The following is an 11,645-nucleotide window of genomic DNA, read 5'->3' on the forward strand; positions in this document are numbered from 1 at the left end:
TATATATTTGGCCTAAAACACTGAAGTCTCCCCCTCAGATACCAACCTCCTGTCTTAAGTACTTTTGAATACCTTCTGTGTACCTGGTATCTCATGGGAATGTAAAAAAAAATTTAGAATTTATTTGTAGGATTCAATTCTCACAAATCTCTAGAAAAGCTAAACTAACAGAAAGGAGATGCAGGGAAAGCATGATAAATCTCATTATTCAGAGCTGATTTTGAGTTCCTAATATGGTTTTCCTCACTTTTTTCTCAGGTATATACCGAGGTGGCTATGATTTATTGGTGAGGTCCAGGCTGGCCTTAGCAGATGGAGTGACCATGCAGGTGACCGTCAGAAGCACAGAAGGAACACCTGTAGATGTTATCTTGGCTTCTGTTGGATAAGCTCTTACTGGGCAATATGGAGTTGATGTACACACTTCACTTTCAGTGGACTTTTAGGTTAGTGGCATGAATTTCTTAGAATTACACTTTGACTTTGAAAAAGCATATTAAACATTTGGCCCTGAGCCAGCAGATCAATGTCTGTCCTTGCACTTGGGTTGGGTTTTTTTTTTTTTTTTTTAATTTTTATTTTACTGGGTCAGCTTTAGTACAATAGTGCAGCTTTGGGTGATCTTGAAAATCAAATATTATCCTATACTCCAGCTGCTTAACTTCATTGTATTTTTTTCTTTAATTTAATGTGTGTCTGAAAGCTCCTGGCAATGTTGGAAAATTTTATCCCAGAGGGGTAGTGGGGGAGGGGAAGCCAGAGTCCACTTTTGTCATAGTTCATTTTATTAATAGAAAATAAACACTTATTCCAGTTTAAAAGTTGTTATACTTGAAGATGCTAATAAAAAATGAATTTAAAATAATCACTTAATCCTGCTTTAAACTGAGACAATGAAATGTGGCTTAAAAAAAAAAAAGTATTCAGCACCACTGCTCATAGGTCTTTCAGAATTTGTTCTTAAAGCTTCCAGAACTTTCCTGTCTGTAAGGTACAGGAATTGCTGAGCTACGTGAAGAAGGCCTCTCTGGGACAGCCAACGGGGAGTTAAGCAATCATCATGAAAGGAATCGATGTACGTTCAGCATGTTAACTTAGACTACACAATGATTTCCTTCCCCTCAATTTAGCTCAGGAGAGACGACATGCTTCTAAAAACCGAGGTATGAGGAGTCAGAATGTTGTTTGCTTTTAGAATTGGTCTTTCCAACTGACAACAATCTCTGGCACAGATGCTATTGGTCCTTAATGTCCTGTGATTTTAGGAAATTGCGTAAGTAGTTTGGATTTAGTTCAATTCAAAAATTAAACATGTTTAATAAGGTTCACTACTTTGGCAGAATAAGGGTCTACTGGTTTAGTAGCCTTATAAAATCCAAAAATTAAACAAGTTTAATAAGGTTCACTACTTGGGCAGAATAAGGGTCTACTGGTTTAGTATCCTTATAAAATACATATGTGCAGGTAAATCATAGTCTTAAAGTATACTTAGAATACTGTATTATTTAAACCAATATCTATTTTAACAAATATCTATAATTAGAAGCAGCTGATGAAACTAAATCCAAAATTATGACAAAGGAGACTCACTCTCACTTGATGCTGTGTTGCTTAGAGAACTTTTTAAAAGTTTGTGCCTTTAAAGCCATTCAAGAAGAGGGGTAAGGAGGTCCCCTCTCATTTTTTACTTGAGGATTCCAATTGGGGCTGGGCCAGAAATTAGCACTTCTAAATGTTTGAGCAAAGTCCAAAGAAGTGTTAAAAAGTCTTTTATGCAAAAGAATGTCTTTCTGCATCAGTGAGTAGCAATGCTCATCAGAATTTCCTAATAACACAAAGACAAAAATCAAATCCATCCACTTCTGATCAGACGTCAAAGGAATGGGAGGCAGACTATTATGTCAACCCCTAGTCGGAGCTCCTGCTGGCCTTTTCCTATATACTGTTCACCAAGGTGAGTAAAGTGGACTTCTTTGAGAGAATAGTGTTTGATGGCCAGGACCTCTTTTGGGCATTTCTTCCTAAGTGGAATACACAACAGATAAGGGAGTAGGGGAGGGAATACAGGGCAGCTACTCTTTCCAGCTCAGAAGGAGTTGATGAAGCCCATATATGCATTCAAGAAGCCCATGGGATCCTCTAGCTGTGGATAGTGGCTAATGTGGTCATCCAGAATCGACACTGTGGACCGCGGCAGCGTTTTCCTAGTGGAAGAGAACAGTATGTAGGTGAACTTGAGGCTGTAGGGAGGGGGAGGGATGTAAGCCAGTGGGAAGCCCCAGTAAATGCCCCTGCAAACATACCACACTGGAAGGAACCAACAAAGCTTATTCACCTTCTACTTTGCAATTGTATCTTAGGCAGATAAACTTGCCACTTCAACTTATACAGACTAATTTTTAAATGTTCATTTTCCAACTGACAAAAATGTAACACTTGTGCAACAACTGTCAAAGCAGGATGACTTTTAGCTTCTTAGAGAAGCACCATTAAACAAGTGGATCACTTAGCAACTCACTGCCCAAGCAAAGATAACAAAGGATCTGCCTTAATCCCAGGAGATGAGAGAAAGTATTTTGTTTAAAATTATATGCAAGCTTTTTACTACTGGGTTGTGTCCACTAGGCCATAAGAAGGTATGGAACGTTCTTATGTGACATACTCAAAGTTTCTTATTCCAACACCTTCCAAGTAAAAATCTAGAGAGAATAACAACCCTATGAGAAGGTACTTTTTCCACAGTGAACACTTCTCAATCTCTCCTTGTAGTCTGCTCAGTTTTGGCCAATGAATTGGCTTTATAGTCAAACTAAAACAAACATTTCTTAAGAGATATCCAATTTCATTCTTTGACTCACATGATAGCTTTCTTACCTGTACAACTAGGAATATGTAGTAGCCATGACAGTGAAAACAGGCTGTATAAATCAAGAGCATGTATAACCGAATGTCTTGATGTTTAAGTTTGTATTAGAATAAGATTCCCCAACTCATCTTTTTATGATATGTTTCCTAGATGAACAGCCCGTGAGGTCAGAGACAGTGGTTAGAGCCAACAGCCCTACACAGGTAATTCTGTTTACCACTGTCAGGAGGAGATACTAACAAAACAAAGACCTCTGAGGGAGACTCACCTGTATAGCTCCAAAAACTCTGGATAGGGATTAACAGGATCCAATGGCCCATAGATAAAATGAACTAGGAAAGAGAAGGGGAATGATTACTAACAGCTCTCATATCTACTTTCCTATCCCCAACCCTAAAATTAACTCCTCTCTAAAAAAGATTTTCTGTACGTAAACTTTATGATAGAAAATCTAGCTTCTTTTATTACGTAGGCTGTAAAGAACTGTTGGGAACAAGCCAGTTAGTTCATTTGGCACATTTTCTCCTGTATGTAGCCATTTAGTCTTTCCTCTAGCTCTTCTGTGCCCTAGTCCAAAAGGAGTAAGCCCCACTTTCAACATTCTCTTTCTATAAATCCAGGATACTGTCATTCTGTAAGTCTCTCTCTTCAGTTATAATTGACCCTTAACATTTGAAATCAACCAATAATTTCTTGAGCACTAACTACTATGTATGAAACACTCTTTATTTTTTTTTCTTTTTAAATCTGTAAGAGAGAAGAGACAAATGAGCAGAAACCACCTATAGCCTCTTGATTAGTAATCTAAATGGCCTTCTGCCCCCAGCAATTCAGCATTTAACGTAGCAGACACTGGTAACGGACACCATAGAAACCAGTGATACCAACTACCTTTGCAACGTCTCATATAATGTTTTATGTATTAATGCTTCACTCTACATATATATCACTGGGGTTCCAGATATTGGGATCAGGGTTGCCAGTAAAATAAAAGATGCCCAGTTAAATTTGAATTTCAGATAAAAAATGAATTATTTTGGTATAAGTATGTCCCAGATATTTCACAGCACATGTTTAAATACTGAAAAAGTATTTGTTGTGTATCTAAAATTCAGATTTAATTGGGTGTCTTATATTTTTATTTGCTAAATCTGGTAACCCTAATTGGAAATAATAGGAGTTGCAGCTATTTTAACCCTACAGTCCTTTGGTTTTCCTACTGAGAAGTAATATGAAAATACTCACTGGGAATAGTTACAGAGGTAAGAGCTCCCACCCAGCGTCTTCTGAACTTCTTCCGCTGATTGATGTACTGTAAGAGACTGTAGGAAGAGATAAATCAGCAGGAGCAGGACAAGAAACCTTTATTATAAGGTGCCACCGCCAACACAATATATGATTTCTTAACCCAGAAGCAACTTGGCATTCCTGGGAATGGCCCACTTAATTTATCCATTTCTGTTAACCTCTAGTGTCAACAACCATGTGGCTATGGCAGTGATCATGCCTACTATCAATGTAAGATTAACAGTACTGTGTGTTTATTAAGCAGGAATGAGATCTATTAATAGGAAGGTAGAAAGTTGTTTTGGATCATGTGACTAAAGCCTGGGTCTGAGCTTCCAATTTTGGCTCTGCCACTAACTGGCTCTATGAGTCAAACATGTAACACACATCTTTTCCTCAGTTTCCTCATTTTTGGTTGTTTTTTTTTTTTTTTTTTTTTAAGAGATGGGTCTCACTGTGATGCCCAGGCAGAAATACAGTGGCTATTCACAGGCTGACTGTGATCACAGCTCACTGCAGGCTCAGACTCCTGCAATCCTCCCACCTCAGCCTTCTCCCCAGTAGCTGGGACTGCTAGGTGTGCACCACCAGATCCAGCTACTTTTCTTGTTTTTAAAATTAGAGGATTCAAGTATATGATCTCTATGTTGACATCTCTAAAATTCTAAGTGCAGAAGTTTACAAGCACAAAGCTTTATCCTCAGCACTTCATCTGACCACAGATAAAACAGGGAGAATTTCTCTTCCTACAGTGTAAAATGTCATAGCCACATTGTAGAACTCAAACTCTTGTATTCTAATTGTTCTGCCTGGCAAGTCCAGGACGGTTATTTTTGTGAACCTCAAAAAACTGTGGAATTACCTCTTAGAAACTGTATTTACTTTTTGAAAAGGAAAATGTGAGAATTTTTAAAGTCTTGTTTTTCAATTTTTTTAATATTAAAATGAATCTCTAGGGATCCCATGGGGGATAGAGGTGGGAAGGAGGAATGGCTCCCTCTAACACACAGTTCCCAGCAAAGCCATCAGTTAAAACACTGAAAGTTACACTGACCTAGCTGGCAAAAAGAGCCTTATTTCAAGTAGTTACAGGTATCACCATTTCTAGATCCCTCCTTGGAAAGCAACTACATTCTCATTTGAATCAAGGCACTGGAATTCTCTGTACAAGACAGAGAGGTCTGCCCTCTCAGTCCTGTTGCTACAGAAAAAATTTGCAAAAGGAAAAGCTTTGTACTTTGAGAGAGGCAGTAAGCTTCTTTCACAACTATGATTAAATATTTTGAAATATTTACTATTAACAAGAAGTCTAAAGAAGGATTTGCCAAAATCAATCTGTCAGTTGTAAACTCAATTAGCAATAGAATTTACAGCTGTTTGTCTAAACTTTTGTGCCACGTGGCTTAGGCTCAGGGCTTGCTCTATTCTTAATTTCTTTCTTCTTAGAAAGTACTGTTTTTGGTTTGCCTCATAGGTCATAACCAACCTTCCTGTGATAGGGAACAAGCCAGCAAGGAGCAGAACAAGCAATCCTGCGTCTTTCCCCACTCTCCAAAAAAAGCTTCTCTGGAAACCAAAGCAAGGATAATTTCTTACCTGTCGATGACTAAGTTCCCGTCATTGTTGCGGATCGCTGCCCACATGTCCCACAGTTCGCTCTCGGAGGGCCGAGTGTACGGCCCAAAGACTGGGGTGAGACTGAAAGAGTCCAAAATGCAGGAAGATAAGTGTAAGGAGAACTCATAATGTTAAATGTGACTGGAACCTCAGAGGCCACTGCAGTCTGACCCCTACCTGATTTATGAATTCCTTCTACTCCTTCCCTGGCAAGTGGCCAACACCTTAGCTTTAAAATACAAAGCCTAGGATGTGGCCCAGAATTGTAATGGCAGCAGCTTTTCACTACATTGTTCCAAGGCCATAGTCAATCTCTAACAATGACTTACCCTCTCGAGAATACAAAGAAGTTCATCAGCCGTGTGAGGATGGGCGACAGCACGCCTCCATCTTTGAGTAGCTGTGGGGGAGTAAGTGGAAGTAAGGATCAAGAATCCAGAGAAAGATGACAACTCACCAGGACAATAGGTTTTATAGTAGGAACTGAAAAGGGAATTTAGCCACATCTCCTACTACTCAAAGGTTTGGAAGTTTGGTTTTTGTTTTTTGTTTGGCCTACTCACATTCTTCTCTCCTGGAAGACAAATCTATTTCTAATCTCACTTAAGATTACATTTCTACACTTCACTAAATCCCAAAGATTTAATTTAACTTTGATATATTCAAGTTTAGATTAGGACCCAAATTTGTTCAAACATCACGCTTATGACACAATCTCTCCATAGCTGTATTTCTCTAAATATTTGTTGATCTCTTATTCTCAGAAATAATTTTAGGTTTTATGCAGGGGCCACTTCCTTTGCTTTATTTGCCTAAGAAGGGAAAAACTAACTTCATTAACATAAATTCACACGGAAGGCAATTTTAATTATGGCCCATTACAAGAAGTATGGCCCTTAGAAGGTCCCAGCATTATGTCAGCACAAATCTAAAACTAAACATCTATTCAATGGAGTAGCCAACCTTTTGGAGAAGGAGAGGATGGTGAGTCTCAGGAAAAATACCTGTAGAAGAAAAGACTTAGTCATTTACCTAAAACTTTAGGTCAAAGGCAAGCTCATTATCAGAGACCATCCACCCTATTCACTGTCACCTTTGGGGCTTTTACTTCCAAAACAGAATTACAAATAAAAACTTAGTACTGTTATCTAATTACTTCTCCAGGGAATTCTGTGTTTGACTGGTCAAATTATATACCACTGGAATTAGTTTTCCCATTTTAAAGGTAGAGAAATGGAAGAAGTAATTTATATGGTCATCCTTAATGTTGACGACTAGGCTGTGACTCCCCTTAGCATTTCCTCCCATTGCTCAGAACAAAATTGTTAATGATTTGGGCTGCAAGGGAAAAAAACAGGTTTTTCAGTAAGCATAGGTCCTAAAAAAAACCAAAAAAAAAAACCTAGTTTTTCCTTTTCCATTTTTCGTCAGAGTCAATGGGAAAGCTACGCGCATAGCTGTTAAAGGGACAGACAGACTCCTCTCCCCATCTGTTCTTAAGGCATTCAGGGACATTTGGGGACTTATGGATTTACAAGCTGGCTATCCAAAAGGTCTAATCAGGGATTCACTAATTTCTAACTGAAATTTGGCATGCCATCAATTAGGAGTTTAAGAATCTGATACGTTTAAGTCCTCACTTAATGTCGTCGATAGGTGCTTGGAAACTGTGACTTCAAGAGAAACCATGTACAGCAGGTCCTCAAATAACAGCATTTCATTATAACAATGAGAAGGGAAAAAACTGGTTTCGTTATGTTTCACTTGAAGTCATAGTTTCCAAGAACCTATCAAAAATGTTATGTGAGGACTTGCTGTGCTAACACTATATCTTCAAAATCCAATACTTTTAATAATCCATTGCAGTTATTACAGATATTGCAAAACAGCATTTACACTTCTCACTACTTCTAATCATAGTTGTTATTAGACCTTCCGTTAGATCTGATGCATTGAAAATGAAGCATATATTACTACATGCAGCTTTTTATTGACAATATGTCAATAAAATCACTTTCCTTTATAATCCTGTTTATTTTCTGTATTTAAAAATATTCTGAGAAAGGTCTACAATCTAATCAGACCACCAAAGCAGTCCACAGCACAAAAAAGGTAAAGATCCCTTAGTTTAATTGTGTCTACTTGCAATATCATCAGATTACCATTTAGATGGCACGTGATATCTAAAGGTGGCCCTTCTAGGCTACACCCACTTTCCACCTACCACCAAAGTAATTACCTCCATTTGACAGACACAGACTCCTTATGGTAAGCCGCCCAGATCGATTCTGCTTGTACCTAGAACAGGAAATGAGGAAACACACATGTGTCTGAGTGGACTTACACCAATGCAGCAGCTGAAGACAAACTCCTAAGGGGGAAAAGGGAAAGAAAGAGTCCAAGAACAACTTACTTTCCTAGCATGTTAAGCTAGTGCTTCACTGACCTATAGAGCAGCTCCTGAGCAACAATATCTCCATAATCGTGAGACAAAAGGTTGATCCTACGGTTCTGGAGACCCAGATGCCGCAAAAGCGCTTCCACGATGCTGGCTTGCTCAAATATGGAGTAGTGATGTGGTCTCTGAGGAAAAGAAAGCCCAGATATACAGGATAAAGTCATAAGTACAGATTTCTCTGCCAGCCTGACCCCTCTGTCCATATCCCTGCCGCCCGCCAGCACTGGTCCCAGAGAGGTGCTGCTTACCGGTTTGTCACTGAAGCCAAAGCCTAAGAAATCAAGGGCAATCACTCGATGAAACCTCAAGGTCAGACCTTCCCAAATCTACAAAAAGGAAAGGATAATTTGGACTTTCTGCTCCTGCCCCCCTCATCCCCCACTCCCCCGCCAACCTAGAGTAGCAGTGAAGCTTCATCCCTATCTCGGCTTAACAGACTTCGATAAAGAGAAAAAAACCTCATGAAACCACCGCAGGCCCCACAGATGATCCTATTAGAAAGTGCTTTATTTCTAGTATTTAATCTCTATTGAGGGAAGATATCTTGTTAATAATCCTTTTCCAGATTGCCAAAGATTTTTTTACTCCCTTACCGTAAATAAGAAACAGTTCCACATTAAATGCTACTTTATTAAGCAATTCAAATTTGCAAGAGCCTTCTAGCACTGATAACAAAATCCTTGATTTTGGGTTTTTTAAGACATAGTAGAACCTAGAAATCTGACTTCATTACCTTGTACCAATCATAGCTGGATGTTGGAAAGCCGTGTAAAAGCACAACTATCTCCGGGCTTCCAACCACACCTGCAGAGTCTGGGAAGAAGGAGAGAGATCAATTAGGCCAAATCCCTATAAAAATAACCTTGAAGATAGTAAAATCTAAGTAATTGGTACAAAGGACGACAAATTGTGACCAAATTAATAACATTAAAATGATACATTTTGGCCAGGTGCAGTGGCTCACACCTATAATCCCAGCACTTTGAGAGGCTGAGGCTGGAGGATTGCTTGAGGCTAGGAGTTCAAGATGAGCCTGAGCAAGAGCAGGACCCTGTCTCTATAAAAAATAGAAAAATTAGCCAGGCATGATGGCACGTGCCTGTAGTCCCAGCTATTTGGGAGGCTGAGGCAGGAGGATCACTCGACCCCAGGAGTTTGAGGTTGCAGTGAGCTATGATCTCACCACTGTACTCTAGCCCAGGAGAACAGAGCAAGACCCTGTCTCAAAAAAAAAAGGTAATTTTTTTTTTTAAATATGAGCTTAAGCTGGGCACAGTGGCACACGCCTATAGTCCCAGCTACTCAGGAGGCTGAGCAGGGAGGATCATTTGAGCCCAGGAGTTCAAGTCCAGCCTAGGCAACATAATAAACAAATAAATAATAAAATGCAAGCTTACTGCTTTAGGCAACAAGCATTTTCTCCTTTTAATCTGTATATTTTAAAAAATTATAAAAAGCACATTGTGAAAATACTTAAAGGCAGCTTGCTTACATTCACCTAGATGTTTTTTAAAAAGCGTATCCCCATTTCTCTGTTTATTATGTATTAACATCAATATGCAAGTTGTTTTTCACAGTAGAAAGTAAACTTTCACCATAAGAAATATACAATCCCAACATATAAGCTATACATTCTTCGTACCTTATCGTTAATGGCGTCACAAAAATTCTCTAAGATATGGCAACTCGTCCTGGCAAACACCTTGTTAACATGCTGTTTGTCTAGCACTTTTTATTTCAGCAGAGACCCAATGCAATATCAAAAGCATAATACTCAAAACTATTACAAAATTATATCAACTATAAAAGAGTTAATCAACATAGACATGAACATTTTTTAATGCATGACAATATGGAATCATTAAACATCTTTTAAATTAGGCAAACATTTAGACAGTATTAGCCTTAGTGTTGGATTAAAATGGACACATTTATCATTGCCAGTGGCATGCAAATTTGGTAATAAAGTTTTCAAAAATAATTTAGGAGCAATTAAAATGATATACTTTAGCTTAAGAGTCTTAGTCTTGAGAATCTATGCAAATAAAATCATTCCATTTAGTCAAGTAGTATAGTTTGAAAGTGTAAGGAAAAAATAAGCTGTATATACAAAGTTAATAATTTAAAACATTGAAAAAATGGAAACAACCCACACCAACATAAAGAAAATTATATACTTACTTAATGAATATAGCAAATGAGAGGAGGTCAGGAGCAATAATGAAAAACGGTTTATGACAAACATTTTTCGTTATTGCTCTTGACCCCCGCCCAAAAGAAATCTTTTCCGATCTGTTTCTCGGTTTCTTCACCTATAAAATGAGGTTAATGGCACACCACCTATCTCCAAGTGCTGTTGTAAAGACTAAACAATGAAAGCTGAAAACATAACTCAATGTCTGGTATATAGTAAGTAACTACTTGATAAGTAGCCATCATAATAATCATTAGCAAAGTAATTTATGCAATGCTATAAGACCTAAATCACATTTAAGTCTTTATAAACAAACAGTTTTATAAAATGAAATCAGAGATGGTAGGGGGACAGAACCAATGGTGGTTAGTTCTAGGAATACTGGATATTGCCTGAACCTCAAAAATACTAATATCTTAATACAAATTAGGCTACAAAGAAAAATTATACTAAAAAGTCAAGCCTATAAAGTAGAATCTCAATTCCACACCCCACCCTCCCAGCAGTTTTCTATGTTTCCCCGCTATCGGGTGAATGAGCGGAATTAGTCCATTCCTTCAAACACACTATGCAGAGATAGGGGTTACTCTCCTCTATCACAAAGGAGCAACAGATGGACACAAAATAAGTACCTCAGCTGGGACAGCTGGGACCGCTGGGACCTACACAGGCAGGTGTTCCAATAGTCCAGGTCTTACCTTGGTAGAAGATGCGCAGTCCCTTGTAGGTGAAAAATTTGCCTGAAGCCTTCCATGCGTGAAGGGCAGGGGAAAGCTGAGGGGGCGGGATGTGCAGGTACGCAGCGAGCAGGGGCACAGCCAAGAGCCCCACCTGAACCCACCACTCTCGCATCCTGGAGGAAAAGCAGAGACCCACCGTAAGCAGTCAGGGTGACACTGTATACTCTTTGACGAGCCCAAAACTGGTAAGATGGGGTGGGAAATTTCTATACCATGCAATGACTACCTTGCTGTCTGCATGGACCACGGCAGGGAGTTTACCAAGAATGTGATGGCACCTCTGCCTGCTGTGGCAATCACCACAATCGCTCACCATTCTAATTTTAAGGAAAATAAACTTACCTCAATATGTAATCTTCCACCTCTGCCCCCCCCATTTTAACCCTTAGCCCCCCTCCTTGTGCTCTTCCCACACCTGCTGAAGGGCTTTATGTAAATCAAAGGAAGGTGACTTCTGTACCCTTTCATTAGCTCTTACCAAGG

At 38.9% G+C, this 11,645-nt stretch overlaps 2 protein-coding genes across 5 annotated transcripts in view; one reads left to right on the forward strand and one right to left on the reverse strand.

Moving 5' to 3' along the window:
* Positions 1-6,922, forward strand: part of COPG2 (COPI coat complex subunit gamma 2) — a 129,646-nt gene extending 122,724 nt beyond the window's left edge. The window contains exons 24-26 of one of the 4 annotated variants that reach the window (XM_045565481.1): positions 259-1,954; positions 3,017-3,069; positions 5,628-6,922. In XM_045565481.1, the coding sequence (XP_045421437.1) occupies positions 259-389 (131 nt within the window). In that variant the 3' untranslated portion in view covers positions 390-1,954; positions 3,017-3,069; positions 5,628-6,922. The remainder of the gene's footprint in view (positions 1-258; positions 1,955-3,016; positions 3,070-5,627) is intronic. The other 3 variants (XM_045565483.1, XM_045565482.1, XM_045565484.1) reach the window with 3 other exon arrangements.
* MEST lies at positions 1,761-11,274 on the reverse strand. Its single transcript, XM_045565485.1, has 11 exons — positions 11,121-11,274; positions 8,962-9,041; positions 8,477-8,554; positions 8,217-8,353; positions 8,010-8,068; positions 6,734-6,774; positions 6,100-6,170; positions 5,750-5,851; positions 4,112-4,188; positions 3,135-3,198; positions 1,761-2,204 (listed from the first exon to the last, which is right to left on the reverse strand). The coding sequence occupies exons 1-11, from the start codon at positions 11,272-11,274 to the stop codon at positions 2,087-2,089; spliced, it is 981 nt and encodes a 326-aa protein (XP_045421441.1). The 3' UTR covers positions 1,761-2,086.
* Between the last annotated feature and the right edge of the window lie 371 nt (positions 11,275-11,645).

Source organism: Lemur catta, chromosome 11 (genome assembly GCF_020740605.2).
Source record: "Lemur catta isolate mLemCat1 chromosome 11, mLemCat1.pri, whole genome shotgun sequence".
In the NCBI taxonomy this organism is placed as follows: domain Eukaryota; kingdom Metazoa; phylum Chordata; class Mammalia; order Primates; family Lemuridae; genus Lemur; species Lemur catta.